Source organism: Peromyscus maniculatus, chromosome 21, assembly GCF_049852395.1.
Source record: "Peromyscus maniculatus bairdii isolate BWxNUB_F1_BW_parent chromosome 21, HU_Pman_BW_mat_3.1, whole genome shotgun sequence".
Lineage (NCBI taxonomy): Eukaryota > Metazoa > Chordata > Mammalia > Rodentia > Cricetidae > Peromyscus > Peromyscus maniculatus.
The window spans coordinates 7,771,106-7,798,831 of record NC_134872.1 but is presented as its reverse complement, the minus strand read 5'-3'; the positions used below and the strand labels follow the sequence as shown (position 1 = coordinate 7,798,831).

At 49.9% G+C, this 27,726-nt stretch overlaps 1 protein-coding gene across 3 annotated transcripts; it reads right to left on the bottom strand.

Moving 5' to 3' along the window:
- Positions 1-26,815, bottom strand: Rnf8 (ring finger protein 8). Of its 3 annotated transcripts, none has more exons than XM_006983078.4 (8): positions 26,533-26,815; positions 21,682-21,810; positions 14,902-15,621; positions 12,876-12,935; positions 9,863-9,952; positions 6,897-7,004; positions 6,252-6,456; positions 1-430 (listed from the first exon to the last, which is right to left on the bottom strand). In XM_006983078.4, exons 1-8 carry the CDS (start codon positions 26,641-26,643, stop codon positions 414-416), a joined length of 1,440 nt encoding a protein of 479 aa, XP_006983140.2. In that variant the 5' UTR covers positions 26,644-26,815; the 3' UTR covers positions 1-413. The 3 variants fall into 3 exon arrangements, with proteins under 3 accessions (XP_006983140.2, XP_042121590.2, XP_076414531.1); XM_042265656.2 differs by lacking the exon at positions 26,533-26,815 and adding an exon at positions 26,088-26,338; XM_076558416.1 differs by lacking the exon at positions 12,876-12,935 and having other exon boundaries at positions 26,533-26,793.
- Positions 26,816-27,726: the final 911 nt, after the last annotated feature.

The window sequence follows — 27,726 nt, the reverse complement described above, 5'->3', positions numbered from 1 at the left end:
TGGCGGGTTTTACATTTTATTTCTAAGAAATGACATCTTGTTTTCACAAAGAAAGGTAAACCAGACTCCAAACGCACGCTGCCTTCAGGGCAGCCATAGGGTGCACCCAGCTGTCCAGGATGATGTCAACAGGGTGCATGAGGTACCAAAGTCAACCAACACATCCGGAAATGTACAACTCAACTCATTCATCATGTAGTGAAGCAGTCGGTGGGGGAGTCCCGTGGTCCCTTAGACGATGGTGTCGGTAGGGTTGGCAGATGGAAGGCCAGTGATACAGGCTTCCTAACTCAGTCTCTGCCACACGTGACCTCCCAGGTGATGTCCAGAGCAGCCTGAGGGAATCCAGGAATCCTCTAGGTCACTCCAAGACGCCTTCCCCTAGTGTCTCTCACATGTCCTTGGTGTGACCTTCATGACAGTCTCTTTGCTTTGGAGAGAAAGACAGACACATGAAGGAGGAGCCCATGTTCCATCCCCCACACCCCTCCTATCGTTTTTCCCTCTTCGCTTTTTCCCCACAACCACCAGAGTAAAGGGAGAAAGTGAGCCAGCTCGTGCCACGGCTTGAAGCTTGGTCCTGGTGGAAGCTGGGCTCTGGGCTGACGGCACTGCCCAAGCGCCTCCAGCAGCTAGAGGATCCCACCTGGCACAGCAAGCCGTCTTCACCTTCAAGACATGGCAGGCTCAGGAGCCACTGACTGCAGCGCGAGACCACGCGAGGTCTCTGTTTAAATGTGAGGTGGACAGGTATTCAAGGTCAGCCCAGGACCGCTACTGAGCACTGCGTGGCTCTCTCGAACACAGCTGTCTATGTGGCTGGGTGGATGGAAGAGGACTCAGGGCACTTGGGAAAGCCATCCTCTATCCCGGGTAGCCGCTTCTGGTGACAAGGCAAAGAGTCTCCTACAGAGCTAAGTCAGAACAGTGTCTGCAATCACAGGGACCACAGACTCGAGAAGTCGGAGGTGCCAGGACTCGGGGTCGCTACTTCATCCAGTCAACCCCAGAGCTGGCCACCACAATGGACAGTCCTTTCTCCCACAGTTCCCGTGATGCCACCGTCATCTCTCTGAACGGATGCATGCAGGGGAGCATCACGGCTGCGCATGTGAGTGGGGGGACAGCCGACCTTAGGGTCCCTCCTCGGCTGTCCACCCAGCTCTTTGAGACAGTCTCTCATTGCAACCTGAGGCCACTGAGGAAGCTCCCAGGGAGCCCCAAGAACATGCCTGTCCCCACTTCCCCAGCCCTGGGATTTTAGGAGCCTCCAGGCCCAGCTTTCTAAGTGGTTCAGGAATCACACTCAGGTCCTCACCCCACCTTTCCTGTTTTCTCAAACGGTATCGTGACTCATCAATCGAGGATGAAAAGGGAAACAGAGGAAACTTTCAATGACGAGGAAAGGAACAGAAGACCGGGAAAAGGGGCAGGAACGAAGAAATGCCTCTAGTAATGACTGTTCGTTGTCATCCTGTGATGATTTTACAAAACAGATTTTTAAAAATCAAAAACTTATAGCTAGGCATGGTGGAAGTAGGGAGGCAGAGGCAGGTGAATCTCTGAGTTTGAGCTTAGCTTGGTTGACACAGCAGACCCTGCCTCAATCAATCAATCAATCAATCAATCAATCAATCAATCAATCAAGTGTAGTTCTGCACATTCTGAGTGCAACCTTACCAAGCCATTTTCCTTAGGCAAACGGACAGACAGGAACTCCATGCTGTCTTCATGTAAATGACAGTCTCTGAGGACAGTGCTGAGTCACAGAAGTAGCTGCTGTCTAATGGTGATTTGCTAGGTATCACCTGGCTGCTAACCACCCCACCAAATACTTCTTTCAAGGCTGTCTTCTGAGAAAGGAGATGGGCAACATCAGAGAGGCTTCCAGGGGAGCAGACAGACCTCTTCAGAGTCAGGACCCTGCCAGCTTCTCTGGACCACTTCCTCTTAGCTAACTGAAGGGGCAGAAGTCACAGGCCAGATGGTTCTGAACAGCTCATGTCGTACAGACTCACAATGCCCTCTGCACCACACATGCTCATCAGAAGCTTCAATTCAGTGATACAGCAGGAAGGGGTTGGGAGGATGTGATCTGAAGAAACCAGAGCGGAAAGTAGTGTACCTCCAGCTGCTTGGGGTTTCTATACTGCCCGCCTCCGGAGCTGGGTGAGGATGCTCACCAGCCGGCTACATCTCTAGACCTGCTTCTTTCATTTAGGAAACTGTGGGGAAGCAGGGCGCAGTGCAAAGCCTAAGATCCTGACACTTGGGAGGGTCCCAAAGGACAGCTTCGAGTTCCAGCTTGTCCTACAGAGGAAGACTGTCTCAAACCCACCCCTAAACCACCACAGAACCAGGGAAAAAACTGCGGGGGAAACCAGAGCGTGAGCAACCTTGTCAGCTAATTCACTTAATTAAGAGAAGGAAAGGTGGAGAGGAAGTTTCTGGCAGAAGAATTTTCCTGACGGGGTTAGCAGCCCTCGCCTTTAGTCCCAGAGGCAGAGGCAGGTGGATCTTCAAAAAAAGAAAGGATGGGGCTGGAGAGATGGCTCAGCGGTTAAGAGCACTGGCTGCTCTTCCAGAGGTCCTGAGTTCAATTCCCAGCAACCACATGGTGGCTCACGACCACCTGTAATGAGATCTGGTGTCCTCTTCTGGCCTGCAGGTGTACATGCAGGCAGAACACTATACATAATAAATATATCTTTAAAAAAAAAAAGAGAGAGAGAGAGAAATCTTGTGTCAGGCATGGTGGTCCATGCCTTTCTTTAATCCCAGCAAACAGGAAGCAGAGGCAGGTGGATCTCTGAGAGTTTGAGGCCAGTTTGGTCTAAATACTGAGTTCCAGGACTGCCAGAGCCATACAGTAGAACCCTGTCTGAAAAAAAAAGTAAATAAATAAACAATAAAAAACAAATTAAGGGCTGGAGAGATGGCTCAGAGGTTAAGAGCACTCACTGGCTGCTCTTCCAGAGGTCCTGAGTTCAATTCCCAGCACCCACATGGTGGCTCACAACCATCTGTAATGAGATCTGGTGTCCTCTTCTGTGTACATAATAAATAAATAAATCTTAAAAAAAAAAAAAAAGGTGTGTGCCAATGTGCCCTGCTTGGTATTATTATTTAAAAAAAAAAATTAAAAAGAAATCTTTTAAAAAAAGAAAAAAAAAAGAAAGGAAAGTTCCCTCCCTCCCTTCACCAGCTCGGGCTGTGTCAACACTACACACAGCCACAGTGATCCCTGGTACAAATACCTGACCTAAATGTACGTTATCCACCCCAGCTTCAGGGCATGCTTCTTTAATTCTGGATCCAGCTTCCTCATACCCGCTCCTCTCCTCAGGCTTCTCAGTCAGGAGGTGCCTTTCCCCCTGAGAACCCGCCAGTGAGGGAGGCTGAGAAGGGCACTGCTCTCGGTGAGGTGAGAACACGGACATCTGCACGGGGAAACAACCCAACGCCTGCCATTTTCGGAGCCTAAGCTCTTTGGACTTGATTTGATTGATTGATTGATTGATTGATTGATTGATTGATTGATTGATGTGTATGGGCGTTTTATCTACATGTATCTACGTGCACCGTGTGCACACCTGGTGCCTGAGCTGTCGGATCCCCTGGAACTGGAGTTACCGTGAGCCACTATGTGGGTGCTGGGACTTGAACTCATGTCCTCTGGAAGAGCAGCAAGTGCACTAGACCACTGAACCATCTCTCCAGCCCCAGATCCTAAGTTCTTTTTTTAAAATTCCCATGCAAGCTGGAAGGTGGTGGTGCACACCTTTAATTCTAGCACTCGGGAGGCAGAGGCAGTGGATCTCTGAGTTTGAGGCCAGCCTGGTCTACAGAGCAAGTTCCAGAACAGCCAGAGCTACACAGAGAAACCCTGTCTTGAAAATCCAAAAAAAAAAAAAAAAAAAGAAAAAGAAAAAGAAAAAAAAAAAGAAAAAGAAAAAAATTCCCATGCACTAAGGATTAAACCAGCTTTCAAATGGCACCAGAACATTCAAAGAGAGCTGGCATTTTAAGTTAGAATTTTCTCTAGCCCCCACACTGCAGCCCAGCAGAGCTGCTGATGGCTCTGGACTGGAAGCTTCAGTCTGTCTAGAGACAAGCCCAGAGCTGCACTTGTGTGAGAACTGCAGACAGTGGGTGGACCCGGCTGCCAGAAGTGCATGCAGCAGAGATCTCTTCCCTGTGCCGTCACTCCCGTGGCCAGAGAGGCCCAGGTAGCCTCGTATCCTCTGCAGAGAATGGGAGAGGACTGGGGTATTTACTCTACACAAGCACCTCTACAGCAGAGGAGACAGAGATGGACGTGGGACGTGGGCTCTTCTGAAGTCATCAGCCGTGAGTGGACTCAGGAGAACATAGGCATGCCCTGGGCAAATCAAACTCTCATAGGTGCCCCACACTGACGCAGACAACACAGGCCAGCTCAAAGGTCATAACCTGACCCTGATCAAATCTGGCTCCCGGGCCAGGACCACTGTCCTCTCAGAAGGGAAGCAAGATGACAAAACGAACTTCTAGGCACCAGCAGACCCTCCCAGTCCTGGCTGTTCCGCAAGGTGAGTGCCATGTCCTCTGGCTGGAAAACGAGCATCCAGGAAGCCATGAAACTTGGCCCACACGTCACTTCCTTTAGAGGATCCTCTCACTGCCCCCTGCCCAGGCCAGCGTAAGCAGTCCTTCCTGTGATGCCGCCCAGCACCCTGCTGCGGAGTCCTGGCCGGTCTGTCCCCCAGCAGATGAGAAGAGCTGGGAGCACTCAGGGGAGGACGGGCATTGCTCTCCACCCAGGGCCAGTGTGTGCTCTTATGGAATGACAAGGCGGAAATGGCGAGAATGGGGAGAGCCACAGGCAGAGGTAACATCCGGGGGGCTCCACACTGGGCACACAATCCTCCAGCAGCTACCAGGGAAGCAACCAAGAACCCTCCCTTTCAAGCTTCGGACCACATTCCTCGAGAGCCACTGGCTAAGACACGCTTCCCACTCGGCTTCCACACCACCAGCTCTAGGAGGGGCCTGCTGCCTGCCCGGTTTCCCATCACAGCTGTGTGTGAGTCACAAGATTCCTGTCCCTACTTGAAACAGCTGCTACCTGTAGCAGGGCTGGGGGAGGAGAAAGCGACAAACAGAACACCCAATTCTTGTCAACAGCACTGGGCCCCGTAGGCTGCCCAGCATCTCCGGACTTAGGAGTACGACCACGGTGTGTGGCCAGCGGGCCGTTACGGCCAGCAGCTTCTGGTTAATTTCCAGTTCCCAGAGGGTAGTGACGGCACGACACAGCCATCCCCACTCTGCCTTTTGCACAACGGATCTCTACTCACCAACCAATACATCCTACCCAGGAGCTTCCTTGATTTGCTCTGAAAATCTGCAGTGCCACCACCAAGAGAAGTGGCCCTCTGCAGGCCTTAACACGGCAAGTCCCAGGTGGGCATGGTCACTTAAATCAGTGGTCCCAACCTGCAGGTCACAACCCCAAAAGACGATCGGAAAATACAGCTATTTACGTCATGGTTCGTAACAGCAGCAAAACTGCAGTTGTGAAGTAGCAATGAAAATAATTCCATCCTTGGGGGTCACCACAGCATGAGGAACTGTATTAGAGTCACAGCATTGGGAAGGTTGAGAACCGGACTTCAATGAACATTCTCTCCCCAATCTTTTCATCCAAAGTCTTCCGACTGGGAGACAGAACAGGTGCACGCATGTGGAATATCCATCCCTGGGGGCCGAACCCAGGGCCTTGTGCATACCAGGGAAGTACTGCTGAGCTAGGCCCGGCCATAAGCCACGGCTCTTACAAACAGAGCTCGTATGTTTCCCCAGGTACTCTCCACATCGTGAATCCGACTTAAACACATCTTATTTCTAATCTGTCAACCCAAGCTGCAGAACCAAGCTGTCTTCAGCAACAGCGCCATCTGGTGGTCCATATGGCAAACCATCTGCCTGTCTTCTGGTCACAGCTTTCCTTTACTGCCCTCCAAGGAAGGACCAGGACATACACAGTTAAGCTTCCCATCCCTTGGATGCTCAAATTACAGGTTAATTCTAATTCAGTCCTTTCCTACGTGGTTGTCTGAATTCCCTTTAACTCCCTTTTCTCCTGCCTGACCTTAATTAAAAAATCATTTACTAAACTCTATTCCCCACCTCCACCCCCAAAGAGTACTTGATGTGGTTCAGAAGTAATGAAGTCCTTTGATGATGAGGAGTTCTCAGAAGCCACTCACCTTTCCGTTCTCTAAGAAGGCTATTCCGTCTCTCTTTCACTTCTGAGCTCAGATTGTCCACCATCTTATTAATGCAATTGTCCAGAACCAGGGAGTGGGTTTTGGACTCAATGTCCTTCCGACAAATGGGACACTCGATTTTCCGTTTCATCCATTCACTGATACAGAAGGAGCAAAAACTGTGGGCACAGTTCAGGGTGACGGCCTACAATGTGAAAGGACACACAGCTAACACTCGCCACTCTTACTTTCTCCAAGGCCCACAGGAAAGTTCCCCAATCCCATCTTACAAAGACATTCTGAGATGCGGGGAGGTGGTGGCGCACATCTTTAATCCCAGCGCTCGGGAGGCAGAGGCAGGCGGATCTCTGTGAGTTCGAGGCCAGCCTGGTTTAGAGTGAGATCTGGGACAGGCACCAAAACTACACAGAGAAACCCTGTCTCAAAAACCCAAAAACAAACACAAAAGCAGGGTGAAGCCTGCACGATGTAATGAGAAGTGGCTGCCTTCAGACATCATCTTGAGCACATACAGCACTAGGTTGCTGAATAAATTCTTTCCAGTGATTCCTGCAGCAGCAGCAGCAGCAGCCGCCCGTGGGCTGGCGCACCCCGCGGGGTGGGGCGAGCACTGCGAGCACTTACCTCGATGAAGTACTCGGAGCAGATGATGCACTGAAGCTCGTTCTCCAGCACGTCATTCATGTGGCTGAGGACCTCCTCCTTCTGTGCTTGGACCTTCTCCTTTTCTTCCTGCAAAGACACAAGGCCACCTGTCACCCGGGGCAACAAACCAGAACGCAGGACAGGACGAGAGCAAGGTTAGCCGAGGGGAGCAGGATCCGGTGCAGCTCCCTGGGGTCACCCTTTCCCAGGGACGCTAGCTCCTGTCTCCCCTTCTCTCCCCGGCTGTTGTGGTCAGTTCCCACTGAACGCTGACCTGCAGTGGGACAGCATGAAGGGGGAGGCCCTTAGGTGGCTAGGACGGGCGGGCGGGACAGGAGTGGCCCAGGACAAAGCCTGCAGGAGCCGGCCCTGCTCTTCTCCCATGTGAAGACACGGAGACAAGGCATCATCTGTGAACCAAAACCGTGTCCTTGCCAGACTCCACGTCTGCCAGCACCTTCTTGGGACTTCCCAGCCTGCAGAACTTTGAAAAGTAGCCAGAGCGGAGGGGAGGGGGGCACTAAAATATTCTCTAGCAAGCTGCAGCCTGAGTAGTCAAGTGTCCCCTAAACTAAAACTTCACAGGACAGGATAGAAAGAGCACTCGAGAGGCAGGGGCTTGACTAAGGCGTTGTCGGCAGCCGTCTCTTGATGACCGAAGGATAACACCCTTCTTCCGGAGGCATGGCTGGAAAGACGGACTCCCCCGGGACTTTTAGGCGCTAAACTGTATGGAGCTTGCCGCCTCCCGCTTCTGCTCCCACGCTCTCCCCAAGGTCTGAGCACCTGTGGTGCTGTCCTTAGGAAGGACCTTCAGGATGCTCTTTGGAAATCCTAAGTTAGTTCTATCACCCCCAAACAGAAAGGAACAGGAGCCTAAGAAAGGGAGGAAAATCCACTCACAATAGATCTAAGCAGTCGGTTCATTGTTCCTCTTTTTCTTTTCTAATCAAAACAGACTATCAAATCACACAGGGGAAAAGGAGGATCCAGGCTCATTTCTCTGACAATTTTTTTTTTTTTAGATTTGTTTTATGTGTATGGGTGTTTTGTCTACATGCATGGCTATGCACCATGTATGTCCTGGTAACAGGTTGGTAACTCCCCCTGAAACTGGAGTTATAGATGGTTGTGAGTCACCATGTGGAGGGCTAGGGATTGAACCTGGGTCCCCTGAAAAGCAACAAGTGTTCTTAACCACTGAGCCACCTCACCAGCCTACTCTGAGGATTTTTAAATTCTTGGGTTTCAAAATATGTGGTAAAGCAAAGAGATAGCCACGGGAGTTAGAAAGGGAGGATCAAGAGTTTATGTGGAGGGGCTGGAGAGACGGCTCAGTGGTGAAGAGCATGGGCTGCTCTGCCAGATGACCCAGGTTCGATTCTTCGTACCCACAAGGAAGTTTACAACTGTCTGTAACGCCAGTTCCAGGGGATCCAACATCCCCTTCTGGCCTCTTCAGGCACTACACACATATGTGGTGCAAAGACATACAGGCAAATTACTTTTTTAAAAAATATTTATTATGTGTACAGTGTTCTGCCTGCATGTGTCCCTGCAGGCCAGAAGAGGGCACCAGATCTCATTACAGATGGTTGTGAGCCACCATGTGGTTGCTGAGAATTGAACTCAGGACCTCTGGAAGAGCAGCCAGTGCTCTTAACCCCTGAGCCATCCCTCCAGCGCTGGCAAATTACTTGTATGTTCAAAATAATAAAAAATATTTTAAGAGAGAAAATGAGTTCAAGGTCATTTTTGGCTACACAGTAAGTGTGAGGCCAGCCTGCACTATGAGACCCACCTCAAAAAAAACAAAAGAAAAGTTGTGGGAGCCCCATGTGGGTGGTGCCTGACAGCAGCGCTAGTATTGGCTAGGTAGAAGTAGATCACTGGCCAGCCTGGGGTACATAACTGGCCAGCCTAGGGTACACAGTGAAGTCCTGTCTCAGCAAACACAATGTACTTAGAGGCTGCCGCTCAGGACAGAGCAGGCGCAGGAAGCTGAGCACCAGGTCCATCCCTAGCACCCAGGACAGGGACATCAAATCTGCTGAGGGCACAGTCTCCTCCTTTTTGTCCAAAGCTCTAGTTCTGGAGTGGGGGAGGATGCAGCCTGACCCAGACACTCAGATTAGAAACTGCCTGTCGACTGGCCGCCCACAGCTCGGTTTAGCTTGGCCTTTATGATATTTAAAACACATACAAAATCTGAACTTGTACCTCTATTGAAAAACCGTATAATTTCTCATAAATGTGTACTTTTTGATTATAGAAACTTAAAAACAACTTGTTGACAATATTTGAAAATTGGGGTAATTCAAACATCTGGATTTCTGCTTACTATGAAGAAATCGGATCTGACAGACTGGGCTTGCGTTTCTGGGTGGCAAGTGCTGGGTAGAAAAGCGCGGCCTTCTGGGGAGGGGTTAGGAAGCAGCTCGGTCCTCCCAGCTCCTCCAGCGCCTCACGCCCAGGCCTCTTCCTCACTTTTATTACTGGTCTGGCCCTGGTAGGCATTTGTTTGTAACTTATAATTTAAGAGGTCTACTGGGCACTGGTGACACATGCCTTTAATCCCAGTAATTGGGAGGCAGAGGCAGGGGGACCTTTGTGAGTTCAAGGCCAGCCTGGTCTACAGAGTGAGTTTTGGGACAACCAGAGCTACAGGAAGAAACCATCTTGAAAAAAACAGACAAAACCAAAACAAAACAGACAACAGCAAAGAGTTCTATGGATTTAATGGGGGAGACACATCCTGAGAGAACCCCCAGACAGGCCAGGATGCAGGTCACCTCCTCCCAGCACAGAGCTTCTCAACCAGGCAGCAGCTTCTCTCTAGTGAGACCTTTACAGGGCATCTGTCTTTCCTCACCACAGCAACCGTGCATCCCTGGGAATGCCGGGCGTCGCGAGCTAACTAGATTCTAAGCCCCTCTGTCCAGTACCTTGGCCTGCTCCAGTTCTTTGTTCTTGGCTTGAATGATTTTCTCAAAGTCCTTCTTGCTGTGATTCAGCTCTTCCATCAGAGCTCGATGCTGCAGAAAGAGCAGGTAAGCCATCAGGACAGGCCGCGGAACCACCCTGGCTGGCCACACACCTCTGCTGCTTCCCTCGGGAGGCTCAGTGACTTTGGGTCAGGGACCAGTGGTGCCAATTTCAAAAGCAGCCTTCTTTCATTCAGGATGGACGGATCAGGACAGGGGGGTGGGCAGCAAATCTGTTAGTCCTTTTGAACTAACCTGGCTAACTAACCTGGCTAGGGTCTTCTACAAGCTGGCATGTCCAAGTGCCAACAGCTGATACACTGTGACTGACTCCTTACACCATATGTCCACAGGTTCTCCAGCCACGCAACATAATTTATGGACTGGGATATGACCCAGTCATAGACCCTATACTTAGTGTGCGTGAGGGTCTAGGCTTGATATCGGGCAAGCAAAGGAAAGAACACAGAAGGATCTGAGGAACGGAGGGAGGGAGGGAGGGAGGGAGGGAGAGAAAGCAGAAAAAAAGGAAGAAAACTGAGTCCCCCTGTGCATAAGTACAGCTCACACTTAAGACTCTCACCTTGAATGCTCTTTAAAGAAGGTAGAATAAAGGTGTTTCTTTGCAGATAATTTCAAGAAACGAATCTAGGGGCTGCAGAGACAGCTCAGCATTTATTGGAGAGCAGCATGCTGTTAAGTATGTGGGCCCGAGGCCGGTTCCCAGCACCCACGTCGGACAGGTCAATCTCCTGTAACTCTAGCTTCATGGGATTTGATGCCCCTGGTCTCCAAGGGCACCTGAACTCATACACCATACCTTCATACACAAACACATATAAAAAATTAAACAAATCTTTTTTTAAAAAAAGTTGAAAAAAGAAACAAATGCATCAGTGTGTGGTTACCTGAAGGTCTAGGTCTTCATCTTAACCACTAATTATGTTCATGTTCCTTAACTATCTCATCTATAAAATGGGAAAACATGTCACCCTCCCACAAGTGTTGATAAGAAGATACCGAATGCAACAAGCATTCTGAAAAGGTTATGAAAACCCTGTGTAAAGGCCAGTTCTTCTACCAGTCTGGAAGGAGAACACCAGATCAACAGTGTCATCTGGCAGTGGCACGTCCCTCACGCACGATGGCCAAGTATGACCTGAAACCACGCTGACTGATGACTGCATGACGAAGCACCTCATGACATACATGTTCTCCTGTGTTAGAGCAGGTGAGCTGCCGGAGCCACCAGGGAGCCGGTGACATACCAGACCTTCTGCACGGCAAACGCTGAGTCCTCTAGCCGGCTCCAAACATCTAACACTAGTTTAAGCCCTCCACAGGACAGTGAGATGGCTCGGCAGGGAAAGGCATCTGCAGTGGGAACCCGGATGACCAAGCTGGAGTCCCGAATCCACACGGAGGAGAGGACCCACTCCTGAAAGCTGTCCTCACACACACTGTGGCACGTGAGCACCCAGACACGACTTTTTTTAATGTGCTGATTTATCTCTAAAGGTGTTTTTTTTTTTTTTTTTTTTTTTTTTTTTTTTTGGTTTTTTCGAGACAGGGTTTCTCTGTGTAGCTTTGCGCCTTTCCTGGAGCTCACTTGGTAGTCCAGGCTGGCCTCGAACTCACAGAGATCCGCCTGCCTCTGCCTCCCAAGTGCTGGGATTAAAGGCGTGCGCCACCACGCCCAGCACGGTGTTTTTGTTTTTATGTTAGTGTGTTTGTATGAGTTTAAGCTACCTGTGTACAGGTACCCTGGGAGGCCAAAAGAGGGTGTCCAGTCTCTTGGAGCTGGAGTTACAAGAGGTTGTAAGCTGTCTAATATGCATGCTGGCAACCAAACTCAGGTCTCCAGCCCCACACGTGAGTGCCTGTGTACTTTCACACACTAAGTAAAGAATAAAAACAAACAAAATGTAAGTACTCAAATGGGAACAATGCCTAACCTTTCACCCTATAAAGCAGATAAGCTCAAAAAATAAAATTTCAAAGATATAATTTTCACCTAATTATTTCCAAAGCTATTTGTGCACCTCCCCACAAGGAAATCAAGACAGGCTCCTTCTCACATAACTGTTAGCAGCGACAAGGCTGAGGCACAGGTCTGCAATAAACAAATAGAAAGATGACCCTGAGCAGGTTTACAGGCAAAGCTGCTGCTCACTGTGCGCAAGGGGGGCTAACCATCTCATAACCTTGACTAAACTTGGACCAAACTGCTGGTCATAATCAAAGCCCAAAGACAAGCAAGGGTGTTCTGTTGATGATGTTGTTTGCTTTTGAGACAGGGTCTCACTCTGTAGACCAGACTGTCCTGGAATTCAGAGATCGGACTGCCTCTGCCTCCAGGTGTTGGAATTAAAGGTGTGCACTGCTACATCCAGCTGGAAGATGTTTTAAAGATATACAAGAGCAAACAAAAGGCAGCCACGTAAAAACAGCCATAGGATTCGATGACACAAACCACAAGCCGTCTTTTAGGTGACGGATGCCCTGAGTGTCACTCTTGTAGGTGGCTGCTTTTGCTTTAGACTGTACATCCTCAAACTGGCCTAGAATGCTTGACGGGAACCTTCTTGAATGGTTTCTGGATGCCACAGTGCAGGGATGGTGAGGTACAAAGGCCCTCAGGCCCAAGCCCTAGCTAACATCTCCCCTCTGCTGCCTTTACTATTCTGGAAGTAGAGCCCCTATTCCAGGGAGCTTCCAAACTTCCTACAGGCTGTTTCGTCATCAGCAGGGTGGCTTCTACTTGATGAAGACCTAAGTTTCCATGTGAGATCTGGTGTGTATCTGTGAGGCTGCCAACCTCCAACCTGTGTGTGAGCATCTGCCACCTGCTCTGTTCGCAGACTGGAGATCACAGAGCGGTGGGCCCGAGGCGGAGGCAGCTAGTGGCCCGTGATGCCTGGCTGTTCCCCACTCCCAACTTCCACGGCCTCTGAAGTGGGGGAGACTGGGTTACCTCCTGCAGGGCCTGGACCAGCTGTTGCTTCAGATCCTCGTCCTGCTCTTTCTCCAAACCCTGAAAAGCCAAAACAAAAGGAAGGTTTCCCTGCAGTCCAGGGGGAGGGGACAAGATCCTGAACAAGCAGGTGTGACAGGACAGCATGGGGCAGGGAGCAGACAGAACCCATTTCACTTCAGGCTGTTGTCGGCAAGGATCTGAACTGTTCTCGGCTCTACCACCGCACACCCGGGGCTGTCAGCCTCAAGCCGGCAGCTGAGCGGCTCTGCAAACAGGGTGGACAGCCTAGGCTTCTTCCATCACCTGACGCCATGTCCTCAAATGGCTAAGACCGGGAAGTGAGGCACGGACACAAACCCCAGCCCCACCCCCCACGCTGACCACCCTCTACAAGCCACTCTGCCCTCGCCTGGGCCTCTGCTGCCTTTTCCCTCCAGCAGCCATTGAAACCGTCACTCATCTGCGGCCCGCTTTGTCCACACAGCCTGTGTTCTTGCTGCCTTAAGAATTACCTACAGGTGGGGGATTTTGAATCGTTCTTAATTGAATGGGCAACCCTGAAAATCATTCTTCCAGTGTGCTAACGGGCAGCACATCTTGTCTCAACAAGATAAATTACTTAATGATTAAAAACAACACTAAGCATTTTAATACCAAGCAGAATTCTGAATACAGCGTCAGGCAATATGGTGTTCCGAACACCAAGCATGAGGCCGGGGGCAACAGCTTCTGGAGCGGTGGCAGGCCAGGCTAGCCCGGGGGCAGAGAGAGACGCAGCTAACACAAAGAGCTGGATATGCTTCCTGAAGTCACGCACACGTGACGTGAAGAAATCCTCGCTGAGCCAGTCTCTTGTCTTTCCCCTTCTGCCCAGAGGAAGGACTCTGCAGCTCTCTCTTCAGCACACGGAGTAGCCTCGCGTGGTAATCCCAGGCGGGCTCGATGGTTTCTGAACACACGGTCCTTTAGAGAACTCTGCTCAGCGGAGGTGTGATACCCTCAACAGCAGCAGATTCCCACCCTCTGTTAACTTCAGTTGTCTGGGCTGGACACGGGAAGCAGAAGCTATGCACACCCACCATGCATGCCCTGAAGGCGCCTAGGTAAGCCATGGCTTTTGCTATTCCTACCCGCTCGAGGAGACAGCAGAGATTAGAATGAAATTTATAAATTCTTCAGAAATAAGCCAACACCACTACAGACTGTTCCTCGCCCAGAGAGACCCAAGCAAGATAAAAACACCTTTCACCTCAGCTGTGACTGGTCCTTCCGGGTTCTAAGTCAACAACAGGGGGTTCTTGACATTCACCGTTACCTGAACGACTAGGGTAGGATTAACAAGGTTCCTGCCATCTGGGAACTGACATTTTAAGCAGGGACAGGACAGCTCCAGCCTGAAGCTTTGGCAAGAGCCTGTCATCTAAGCCGACGATCTGGAGACCAGGACATGCTTGGGCCTACCTCCAGACTACTCAGATACTTCTTTTATCTTCTAGTAAAGGATGTGGCTTATCACAGCCAGCTGTGTGCCCTTCCATGGCATTCTGATTGATCAAGATAGGAACAAAACCGTCATCTCCGCCTCCACAACCCTGTTAGCTAGAGTTAACCTCACAGCCAACAAGCTGTCATGTACAAGGACAGTCAGCTCTGGGCTGTGACTTGGTTCTGGGCACACAGAGCAAAGAAATGAGTCCCAAGGACATTACGGTCTGTGGTACCCTAGCCCTTACCCGGCTTCTCCCTGAATTTATCTTGGATCTCAAACACCTGAGGTTTCGATCAGAGATCAGTCACATCCCAGCCGGCTTCTGCGTCACCTTACTCATCTTGGCGCCCTAACTGGCTCCTGACCCCATCAGTGTGCTGAAACCTTGATCTTTCCAAAACTTCACCTTGGCTTTCTGCTCCCATCCTGTCTCCTATGCTTAGCATCTGGGCTGGCTTCAGAGACAACTCTAGCCAGAAGTTCACCAAGTGCCTGCCCAGCCCAGGGCACCTCTGCCTGCCAGCTCTGTGGTACCTGGAGGTGCTGCTGCTCCTCCTGGAAAGTCTTCTCCAGCTGCTCCACCCGCGCCTGCTGCTGAGCCTGCTCTGCATACAGCTGAGACTGTAGAGCTTGCAGCTCCTTCTCCATCCTCACGACCTTCTTCGAGCTCCCCTTCCGGGTCTGCCTCTTCACATTCAGAACAGCGATCTGCTTTTCCTGCATCTGGGTTTTCAGCTTCAGAATCCGGGACATGGTCACCTTAAACAGCTCTAAGCTGCTCTGGGATGCTGAAGGGTTGGAGCCCTTCTGTTTCTTAGGGTAAAGTTCGATGACCTTTGGAAGAGCAGAGCAAGCGTGAGCCTCCAGAGAAGTCAGCTTAGGACACGAGCATCCCAAGGGCTGACTCGCTGCTTCACCTTTGACTTGTAACTTCACCGGCTCAAGAGCTTTGCAGGACAGTGCAGTGACTCTGCATTTGAGATCCGAGGGACCGTCAGCTGCGGGACTCTCTAGTCCATCCAAACTCAACTTCCTTTTAGTTCTCAAGTCTTTATTTTTTTCCCCCGTCTGCTCATTCTTTGGGGCCAGGCAGGGACACAGTCTCTCCCAGTCTTCCTCGATAACTTCGTATTCATACTCCGCATTCTCCTTATTTTCCAGTGGCACTCCAAGCTGGATATGGTCTCCCTTCTGGATGCAATAAACCTGTAATGGTGCCAGACGCTCTCTGTTCAGCCAAACACCATTCAGACTCTAGGGAAAAGAAAAGAAAAACAAAATAAGCTCATGATTTTCCTCCTCTTAATGGAATTTCTCTCTTGTTGCGACAAAACCTTCTGCCTTTTCAGAAGGAAAACCCTTGAGAACAAATGGAAATGAAAGGTTCATAAAGCACCATCTTTGGAAAGAGCACGGTGCACACAGCGCTTTGGCTTTCTACCTATATTTCACATTCATGCCTCCGCAGAGAACTGCCTGTGTAACAGGCAAGAATCACCTTCCTCAAAACACGCAGCGCACTAAAGAACAGCAACTCAATCACTCTTATTGACCTCAACTCCAGGCAATGACTCCAGGATGGAAAGAATACAAACCCCAGGCAGGCTTAGCCAGGAGTCACCCATGTTCCCACGTGGGCCCTCAACACACTCAACAAGCACGGCACTTCCCAGTGCACAAAAGCCAAGACTTTGTGCTGGGGGAGTCAGACTGTGGGTGGGACCTGAGCCAGGGAACGCAGGCGGCTGCTGGTCTACGCTACGGGTACTATAGCGTAGCAAACAGAGCTGGAGCTCCGACCTCAGCTCACAGACCGACTTCAACACCTTGGACTTATCAGTTACGTGCCTTCAGCAACCCGACGTCACACCTCTGTGTCTCAGCCTTGTCTATAAGGTGGGGAAGTCTAGACTCTATCCCACACTGTAAAATGCACAGCATGACACTCAAGTAGCATACATCTTGGCTGCTCAGCTTCTTGTCTTAATGAAGCTACACTGTTAAGAGCATGGAGAGGGAGGGGGTGGAGCTCTGGGGTAAAAGCACATGAAGACCCAGTTCAATCCCAACACTGAAGATGAAAACGAACAGCAATCTTGGTCAGACTGCATGGGTTTGCAATGTGTCTCCATCACCTAACAGCTGAGTGACCCGGGGCAGGCTCATCTGCTTTGGGGTTAGTTACTGTGTCTGTAAAGATGATAATCTTTCTGGTGATCCTGTGTGAATTTAACATGTTAATGTACTTAGGGCAGTACCGGGCACAACTGATAGTCACTTCATTCTGTGCTCAACCTCTTACTAGGTAAAGACACCTAGGACAGAACAGACGAGAACAGTCTTAGCAGCTGTTTGTGGGAAGGGCAATGCAAGGCCACAACTAAGTACAGACTCGTAGGGCACAGCCTATAAAGGTGCCAGTGGAGACGGGATGCTAAGTGGAGATGACAATCCTAACATTAGCCAGAGCTCTAACATCACTGGCGAGGCTCTTAACTCTGGGGGAGAGGCCAGAGATTCAACTCACTTCTGAACTGAGACTAAAACTGACATTTATACCGTGTTTCTTAGTTTAGCAATCTGAAAAATGTATTGGTCAATATTCTAAATGTCTCTAACGAAACACAATAAATGGATAAATCAAAAACGTACAGCTAGATGAATAATCACAACGCGAACACCTCAGTGCTATTTACGACATGGCTTTAAAAAGCACATCAAAGAATCCAAGAAACCAACCAGTCTCTCCTTCCCTCATAAGGGGACTAGTGCCCTGACGTAATAATTTCACCAGGTTCTGAACGTTATTTAAATGGCATCATATAAAACATACTCTCGCGTCTAACTTTCCTGCTGTCGTGTGTGTCTGTGTGTATGCATGTGTGTGTATGTATGTGTGTGTGTATGTATGTGTGTATGCACGTGTGTATGAGGCCAGAGAGCAGCACTGGTGTTGCACAGATGTTCTCCACCATACCAGATGTGTGTTTATTCTGTCTATATGTCTGTCTGTGTGCCACGTGTATGCCTGGTGCCTATGGAGGTCAGAAGAGAGCAACAGACTCCTAGAACCAGAGCTGCAGATATGAGCCACCATGTGGATGCTGGAAACTGAACCTGGGTCCCCCCAAGGACAGCCAGTGCTCTCCGCCACTGAGTCATCTCTCCAGCTCCAGTCCACCTTATTGTTATTTTTGTTTCGCTTTTTTGAGACAGGGTCTCACTGTGCAGCTCTGGCTGGCTTGGAACTTGCTTTGTAGACCAGGCAGGGCTGAAGTTCACAGAGATCTGGATGCCAGTGCTAGAATTAAAAGTATGCACTACCACACCTGGCTTCCTCACTTTTTAAGAAAGATTTATTATTTTAAAGTGTGTGTGTGTGTGTGTGTGTGCGCGCGCGCGCGCGCGCACACGCGCATTTGAGGGCCAAGTACCCACAGAAGTCAGGGGACCCGGAGAGCTGGAGTCACAGGTGGTTATGAAGCGCCTGAGGTGGGTCCTCTACAAGAGCAAGGTCTCTGATTGCTCAGAGCTCAGCAATCAGGCTAGACTGATGGGCCAGTGAGCTCTAGGAACTCCACCTCTGCCCACCTCCTCCCCAGCTCTGGAACTACTGCCACCACTGCCACCACTGCCACCCACTGCCACCCACAGCTTCTTCCATGGAGATCCCAAGTCAGGGCCTCAGGCCTGCCTGGCCATCTCCCAGCCCACACTCTGTTTCTTTGGGATAGTCGGCTACATAGCCAGGTTGGCATGGAATCTCCTATCCTAGCCTCCCAAGTTCTGGGCTGTGGGCATACACATGCCTGGCGAGTTGCTGTGGAGCGTTTTTACTCGGCATCATGTCAATACGGCGTTCTATGTGGGTGGGCATTACAGACATCCCCTAGAGACATTTGTTACTATACATGTGTTCAACTGAATGAGCTAGGTATTTTCAAAGTGGTTGTGTCAGGTGACCTTCCCTCTAGAGCAGAAAGACACTGCACTTGTCCCTTGTCCTTGCCGGAGTAGTCAGTCCCTTGTGGTTTGGATTTGCATCTCCCTGATCATTGAGTTTGAACAACTTCCATGGATAGTGAGTAGAATGTGTACACTCATTTGTGATGTACCTGTCTTTAATCTAGAAACTGGGTTATATCTGTCTTTTGAAAAACCCGATTTGAAGCTCTGTACATACACAGGTGTACTTCACCAGTTAGGTGCACAGCAATTGCGTCCACTAGGGCTTGTCCTTTTCTTAACGAGAAACCCTTAATTTATACTACCATCCAATATGTTTACCAACTGCCCTCCCCTTTGGTGAGAGCGGATTTCATGGCTGCTGTTCTGGGGACTCTCCATGGCTGCCTGTCAACCTGCTGTGGGAGCCCAGGGATTACAGACACTCAGTACCTCGGATGGCTTTCCAGGGGTTCAAGTCTTCGTGCTTGTGTGGTAAATGCTTTACCTACTGAACCATGTCCTTGGCCTGTCATCAGAATTTTTAAGAAGTATGCCAGAGCTGGAGAGATGGCTCGGTGGTTAAGGGCACTAGTTGCTCTGGCAGAGGACCAGGTTCAATTCCCAGCACCTACAAGGAGGTTCACAACCATCCGTAATTCCAGTTCCAGGGAACTGATGCCCTCTCTGGCTTTCCCCAGGTACTGCATGCATGTAGTACACAGACATACACATAAAACAAAAACCAAGTACGCCAGATAAGGGCTAGAACAGCAAACACAACTCAGGGGCACTCTAATGATGCTGATGCTCCCAGACCAAAGAACTCCAAGCACAGAGACTTAGCCATGTAAAATACTCACAGGACTTGGGATGCCAGATTCTACATCACAAAGGCAGAAATCACCACCTAGCAGGTGAGTGTGAGGCTGGCCTGCACTACATAAATAAGACCCCATCTTAAAAACCTCCCCACTCCAGGGTCTACCTCCATTCAATCCTGGGGGCTCGTATCTTTGCACTTTTGGTGCTTTCTAATCCCTGGACTTCGTTACTTCCCACTAGACAGGTGACTTTAAGCTTTATTTAAAGGGAACTAAAGGACGGGTCAGCAGTCCAGACACCTGCTCCTTTTCCAGAGAACCCTAATGCGAGTTCCAGCACCCACACGGGCATCTCACAACTGCCTGGAACTCCAGTTCTGGAGAACACAAACCTCTCTTCTGGCCTCAAGCACCTGTACATAAATGTGTATACAATATACACAGACACACATACATGTAAGTAACACAATAAAATAAATCTAAAAAAATATTTAAAGTGGAAAAACCCTTTATTCAAAGTAAAATGTTTGTGAGAACACCAATAGCTAAGCAGGATTTTTTGTTTTGTTTTAATTCATTTTCTTTTTAAAAGATTTATTTATTTATTTTGTATACATTGTTCTGTCTTCATATATTCCTGCAGGCCAGAGGAGGGCACCAGATCTCATTACAAGTGGTTGTGAGCCACCACGTGGTTGCTGGGAATTGAACTCAGGTCCTCTGGAAGAACAGCCAGTGCTCTTAACCTCTGAGCCATCTCTCCAGCCCTTGTCTTAATTTATTTACTTTAATTTTATGAGCATTAGTGTTTTGTCTGTGTGTGTGTGCCTGTGTGAGGGCACTGGGTCCCCTGGAATTGGAGTTACAGACAGCTGTGAGCTGCCATGTAGGTGCTGGGAATTGAACCTGGGTCCTCTTGAAGAGCAGTTGGTGCTCCTAACTGCTAAGTCATCTCTCCAGTCCCAAGCAGGTTTATTTTAAAGGTGTGTGTGCATATGTATGTGTGCGTGTGAGTTTATGAAGGGATGTGTGTGGAGGGGTTGTGGGTATATGTGGCGGTGAGTGTATAAGGGTGAGTGTGTATGTATAGGTGTGTATGTATGTGTGTAGGGGTGCGTGTGTAGGTATGTATGTGTGTGTAGATGAGTGTATACGTGTGTATATGCGTGTATAGATGAGTGTGTGTGTGTAGATGAGTGTGTGTGTGTAGGTGAGTGTGTGTGTAGGTGAGTGTGTGTGTATGTGTGTAGATGAGTGTGTATGTGTGTGTGTATGTGTGTGTAGGTGAGTGTGTGTGTGTGTGTGTGTAGGTGAGTGTGTGTGTGTGTGTGTAGATGAGTGTGTGTGTAGATGAGTGTGTGTGTGTAGGTGAGTGTGTGTGTGTAGATGAGTGAGTGTGTGTGTAGATGAGTGTGTGTGTAGATGTGTGTATGTGTGTGTAGATGTGTGTATGTGTGTGTGTGTGTAGATGTGTGTGTGTGTAGGTGAGAGTGTGTGTGTGTGTGTGTGTATGAGTGTGTGTGTGTGTAGATGTGTGTGTGTAGGTGAGTGTGTGTGTATATGTGTGTGTAGGGCTTGCTCAAGGGAAGGAGCAGTGCAGCAGCTCTCTCTCACTCGCTCTCTCTCTCTCTCTCTCTCTCTCTCTCTCTCTCTCTCTCTCTCTCTGCCTCAGGTCTCCTGCCCTCCAGAAGCTTCGGCAGATTCCCAGGACCTCTGTCGCCTTCCAAAGGGGCCAGTTTCCCCGGAAATATGGTCCAGTTTTGGAAAAGGAGCCACCGCTGCACTCCAGACACTCCCTCAGAAGCAGCGTTCACTCCAGGCCATCAGCAATCCTCTCGCACAGCCTAACTTCCCACAGCACACGGAAGCGCTGCACCTTGGAAAGGGAACAGGGCATGGCTACACTTGTGAATATTAGACAACAACTATCGGGTGCTAAGAAAAGGAACTTTTCTGGGATTAAAGGTATGTGCCTTTAATCCCAGCACTGGGGAGGCAGAGGCAAGTGGATCTCTGTGAGTTCGAGGCCAGCCTGGTCTACAGAGCTAGTTCTGGAACACCCAGAGCTACACAGAGAAACCCTATCTCGAGAAACAAAAAAAAGGAAAGAAAAGGAAATTTAAAAATATCTAGCAGGGCTGGAGAGATGGCTCTGGGTTAAGAGCTTCCCATATACGGCTCAGTTCCCAGCACCCACACCGAGTGGTCACAACTGCCAGGGCCAGAGAGATCTGGCTGGCCTCTGCGGGCACCTGCACTCACATTCACATACTGTCCCCTACCAAAGCCACACAAGTTACAATAGTAATATAATGTTTAAAAACACATAAAACTCAGCCAGGCATTGGCGGCACACACCTTTAATCCCAGCACTCGGGAGGCAGAGGCAGGCAGATCTCTGAGTTCGAGGCCAGCCTGATCTACATACAGAGTGAGTTCCAGGACAGCCAAAGCTACACAGAAAACCCTGTCTCAAAAAATCAAATAAATAAATAAAATGCATAAAACTCAATAGAAATCATTAGGCTTGTATGAGCTCATGTACCTTGTTGTCCATAATTGTCCACTGTCCCTCGGGATTCTGCTTCAAAACACAGTGGTTTCGAGAAATCATCAGAGGGCACACCTTTGATATCAGCTGGTAAGTGACACCAAATCCTCGACCAATCGTTACCTGAAAGACAGAGGCAATGTAAGACACAGTCACTGTGCTAAAAGGGGGTTCTTTACAATCTTACCAACCAGCAGCATACACAGGTCCTGGCTTAGGAAAGCAGACACCTACGGAACCTCAATTTCTCATCTGCTGTCTGCGCCCCCCCCCCCAAGCTGTCTCAGGGAGCCACCAGGGAGACAAAGGCAAGAAGCTGTGGTAAGAGGAGAGCACTGAACCATGCAGGGTGGGAGAGATGGCTCAGTCTCTTCCAGAAAACCAGGTTTGTCTTCCCAGCAGCCACATGGTGGCTCATAACCATCCATAATCCCAGCTGCAGAGGATCTGATCCCCTCTTTTGGTAAACATCACCTCTCGCCCCGCCCCCCAGGCACCAGGCATGTATGCGTTGCACAGACACACATGCAATCAAAACAATCATACACATAAAGTAATAACTTCAAAAGATAAAGGAGTTAATATGAACTCTCAGGCTAGCACAACCCTGAATGGTCACCAGTGAGACATCATTTCTTCCCTCACATTCCCGTTAATTCATCTTCCACACTGCCTTTATACATACTAAGACAGGCCTTGGACTTGGAAATGGCCAACTTAGCATCCTTTTCTCTATAAATTCTTCCAGCTGGCCCTGGGTCTGCCCTGGGTACATCAGGAAATCTCCAATCTCCTTCTACACATAGCTGCGAAGTGTCTCCCAAGTCACCATTCCTGGCCCTCTGTGTCCCAGCCACTTTACCTTACCTCCCTGAGTTTGAGTTTGTCATCAACAGTCTATGAGAGAACTCCTCGTTCGTTCGTTGTTATAGCTGTTATTTAAGAAAAACAAATTCAAGTTCTACGAAGTCAAGTCACGTATCGTTTTCCCAGCTCTAGGCATGGCTACTGTGTGGGACACAGCTTTCACAGAGCTCGAAGACACTGCCGAGGTATCCTCGGCCTGAGAAATGATTACATTTCTCCCTCCTCCCTTCTCCAAGATTACTATGCTGTCTCTCTACCTGACTAGTTGGCTAATGTGGATCCCAATGCAGGACCTGACGCCGATTTCTGGTCATTTCCATCTTGTTAGTTCAGCCTAGCACACTGCCTTGTTAAGACTTTAACTTTTTAATCTGACAGACAGACAGACAGACAGACACAACCTTCCTTCTAGCGTTAGTCTTTATGAAACTGATATGGTAGCTAATGTTGTACCTTCAGTCAAGACATAAAGTAAAATAAAATGGGGATTAGAGAGATGCTCAAAAGAGCTCATAACTCCAAATCCAGATTCAATGCCCTCTTCTGGCCCCTGCAGGCACCCATACACACATGCAGTGTACACTACAAGTCTACCAAACAAATTCCTTGAGTCCTAGGCCCACTTACCCACAAGAACAGATTGAGTTTCTGTAGAAGACAGAAACAAAGCTCAGATGCCCACACATCACAATTCCTGGTGACCTAATCATAAACACGTGAGGGCAAGAAGTGACGCTCTTCTGAGATCCAGGTCTTAAGTTTCCTGATTCTTTTCTAAGTATCTCTTAACTGGGCCCACCTGGGAGAAGAGGACTCCCTGAAGTTGTCCTGACCTCTACAAATACCCCACGGCATACAGACAACCATTCACATACACACATTTTTTGAAATGGAGAATGTCCAGGTCTGAGGACTAGCGTGGTGATGGGGGACATTTAGGAATTGTCTACCATCTATATCCAGGTTTGGTAGCTGTTTTAGAGAAAGTATTCCATATTCTATCTGAGGGGAAACAGCCTGGCTGCCATCAGGGGAAACAGTACAGAAGACCAGAAGAGCACCTTGTTCTGGAACTGTCCCTGACTCTGTCACCCCCTTCACTGCCCAGTCCTAGAGTCCACAATGGCTCTATTTCAGCACCACTGGTTGGTCACCTAAGAACTCTCCTGGGCACTGCTCCATTTACAACCCTGGAGCACACTGTCATCAATGTAGACGATCCCTTGTTCCTGTCCAGCTTCACTAGCACCGACCTCCTCTGCAAGGCTCCGTCTCTGAAATAACCAGGAAGTACTCCAACCACTCCTTCCCCTTCCCAGCCCCCAGATTCAAGAACACCAAGAGGAGAAAAACAAGGCAAAGGCACAGCTTTCCTTTGCAGGTCTGAAGTAGCTCGCCTGCAATAAATCTACTCATCTGTGCTTACACCAAAATCTCTAGACTGGTTTACCAAGTTTAAAGACATTAATATATATAATGAGTTTTTATCTGAATCTCTCAAATGTTAATGGACTAGACATCATTAATGTAATTTTTGGCTGTATATATTGTATATACTTATTGGATAGTTTTTCTTGTATTAGTTATAAGCTTTCTTTAATTTTAGACAAAAAGAGAGGAAATGTGGTGGTATTGTGTTCCCCAAAATATTGTGTACCTTAATAAACTTATAATTTATTAAGATAATCTACTAAAGGACTCCCTTCAACACATATGAGGATCCACCCATGTTCTTTGATTTTATCCGTGAAAGCTGAACTTTGAGGGGAACTGGAAAGGCAGGGAACTGTCCTGCCTCAGCTGTATTAGACGACGCCAGCACACCTCCCCAGACCTGCTGCACACCCACGTGCACCATCATCTGAGAACCTCATCCTGGCTCCCACTCAAACTCTCTCTCCACTCTGCAGGCTGTGGTCCACATTCTGCCGACAGGCCGACTCTGGGCATCACCAGGCAGGCTCCTCTTACACAGAGGCCCCCGAGGAGGGTCTCCAGCTCCTCCTGGTGTGCATGGGTCTCTCCCCACAGCTGTGATCCCACACAAGTCTGTGGCACGGTACAGAAGGTGTGGAGGAGTGAGTGCTCTCCAGTCCTCTCGCCCCTGCTACCCCACAGCTGCCAAGCGTTTCAGAAGTGATGGACGAGTTCACCAAGCTGAGTCTCAGTGAGGGAGTCAACACTTGATTACGTTTCCCAACAGGGTCGAGAGAGACTAGTGAATGAACGTTCAGGGGTCAGATGAAGTAAAGCAGATGAAAAAATAAGCAGCTCTCCAATGCCCGCTAATTTAAAGCCGGACCTGCTCTGGAATATTGCTAAATAAGCCACACCTTGGCCAACCCAGAAAGACATCCTTCATTCTATAAATTCTCTTTCCCTGGTTCCAAGCCATAAACTCCCAGAGCAGAAACTATGTTTGTCCCTCAATTGAGAATATACAGCTTATCAAAAAAAATAAATAAATAAATTCAACCCTACCAATTCAATGAGCTTAATTTACACTATGTCTTAGTTAGGATTACTATTATTTCGATGAAACACCATGACCAAAAAGCAAGTTGGGGAGGAATGGGTTTATTCAGCTTACATGTCCAGGTCACACTGTTCATCATCAAAGGAAGTCAGGACAGGAACTCAAACAGGAACCTGGAGGCAGGAGCTGATGCAGAGGCCACGGAGGGGTGCTGCTTACTGGCCGGCTCAGCCTGCTTTCTTATAGAACCCAGGACCACCAGCCCAGGGATGGCATCACCCACAGTGGGCTGTGTCCTCCCCCATCAATCACTAACTAAGAAAATGACCTCCAGGCTTGCCTACAGCAGGATCTTTTTTTTTTTTTTTTAATGGTTTTTCGAGACAGGGTTTCTCTGTGTAGTTTTGGAGCCTGTTCTGGATCTCACTCTGTAGACCAAGCTGACCTCGAACTCACAGAGATCCGCCTGCCTCTGCCTCCCAAGTGCTGGGATTAAAGGCATGCACCACTACCGTCCCGCTTACAGCGGGATCTTATACGTTGGCATTTTCTCAATTAAGATGCCCTCCTTTCATATAACTCGTTTGTGTGTCAAGTTGCCATAAGATCAGCCAGCACACATGACGACCAACACTCGGTACCGCGCTTTCCAAAGCCCAAGGGGCTCTGACCCAGTTCTCCTTCCAGAGCGGACTGCAAGGAGACGGCCCACCCTTGGCTTTTCCGGGACCAAATCCTAGCACCTCCTCTCCACTTATAACTGTGCCTCCCTTTTTTGTTTTTTAGTTTTGCATTGATGGAGCTGAACTCTACAGATCAGCTGGCAAAGTGCTTGCCTTCCGGGTACGAGGCCCTGGGTTCGAGCCCCAGCACCAGCCCTTTAAGCCTGCATTATGTAAACACTGTAAGCAGTTTCTGGCGAGAATCGCTGACTGTCCCTGACCCACGTCGAGGGTGCGTGCAATCGTGGCTCACCCCAACGCGCCACTTCTCGGGGATGGAATGGAAGACTTTTATTTTTTTTCGGATTAAAGTTGGAGGATGTTAGGTGAGCCACCTTTTTAAACTCGTGATCACACTCAAAGATCAACTCCAGAGAGCACAGGCCCTCCGCGGCCATCCGGACCGGTGCGCCATTCTCGGGGTCAGTGGGGACGCCTCGGCCTCAGTTTCCCCGTGTGACCTGGGTCATCGCAAGGCTCTGAGAGACCCTAACGGGGACCGTGCCTACTCTCGGAGGGCCCCGCGTCCGTTACGGCGGCTCTGGCACGGGGCCTCGCTCCCGCGCAGCCACCCACCCACCAGCCCGGGGCCTCTCAAGCCACGGCCTCGCCTGGCCTCGCGGCCCGGTCCCGCCAGCCCCTGAGGCGGCCCAACCCCGCGGCCGCCCCGGGTGCCTCCCCGCAAGCCGGGTCGGCGGGGCGCCGCTCCTCCCAGCCTCCCCGATCCCGCAGCTCCCGCAGCTCCCGCAGCCCCCTCACCCCCAGGCCGCACGCCCTCACCTCACTCGCAGCCTCCAGCTGCAACCACTCGCGGTCCATCCCCAGCCGCCGCAAGCACCAGCTCCGGCCGGCCGCGAGCTGCCCCGAGACCAAGGGGTCGGGCTCGCCCATAGCCCGCTCGGCACCGACCGGGGCGGCGCTCAGCAGCGAGCCGCACTCCAGCCCGGGTGCCAGCCGCCTCCGGGGGTCCCGTCCCGCACCATAACTCAACAACAGACAGAAGCAATCGCCGGGGGAACCGAGTCGACGCGAACGCCCCGCCCGCCGCTGGGCTGGGAGGGCGGGCAGTGCGCGTGCGCAGCGGGAAGTCAGGGGCCGCGGGCGGGAAGGGCGGAGGTGTGGGGCGGGGAGAGCGGACCCAACGCCCCTTGGCGGATCCGGTCCGGTCAGTGGTCGGAGAGGGAGGTCAGGGATGGAAAGTTCCAGGCCAGTCCGAAACCTTGCGAAGTAAATAATAATAGGGCTCGGAGGATGGCCCCGCGAGCAAAGTCGCCTGCAGCCAAGCCCGGCGACTTCACGAGTCCGATCCTCAGGCTTCACCGACCTGGTGGATGGAGAGAAATCGGACCCTTCAGATTGGCCCCTGACCGCCACTTGCGCACCCTGGCGGCTTTGTGTGTACACACAAATACTTAAAGACTATAGTAAATGATGCAAATAAGAAACACTACCGCTTTCCTTCGGTTCGTGAGTCTAACGAGACTGTCTCCCACAGCCTAAAACTTCCCTTCCTTGCTCTCCAAAGCCACCCCCCCAGGTCTAGCAGCTACGAACCGGAACCTCTTATTTCCACCCCACCCTTTTTTCTTTAGCACGGTGTGGTGGAGGTAGAAACAGAAAGAATTCCAGGCCAGCCTTGGCTACACAGTACGTTCAAGGCCAGCCTGGGATAGGGGTGCCCTACACACACACACACACACACACACACACACACACACACACACACAAACCAACCAAACAAACAAACAAACATTCCTTTATAACTACATTCTGATAAAGCCTACTTTGGGTTTGGGGTGAAGATAGAACCCAGGGCCAAGAGGATGACAAGGATGTACTCTGTAGCTAAATTATCCCTCTGCCCCTTACAGCCCGCTTTGGAGTAACTTTTAAAACTCTGTTCATTTTAAAGTTGGTTCGGTCTGTTCCTATTTAGCATCTGTTTTTTGCATGACCTCCTTTTGTTACTGAGTT

Bases quoted from the DNA above. Each gene is read 5' to 3' on its own strand.
- Rnf8 (XM_006983078.4), bottom strand. From the start codon at position 26,643: ATGGGCGAGCCCGACCCCTTGGTCTCGGGGCAGCTCGCGGCCGGCCGG. The intron at 12,936-14,901 runs GTACCACAGAGC...TTGGCTTTTCAG, and splicing joins AGGAGCAGCAGCACCTCCAG to GGTTTGGAGAAAGAGCAGGA. The intron at 9,953-12,875 runs GTAACCCAGTCT...CTCTTTCTGCAG, and splicing joins TGGTCCAGGCCCTGCAGGAG to CATCGAGCTCTGATGGAAGA.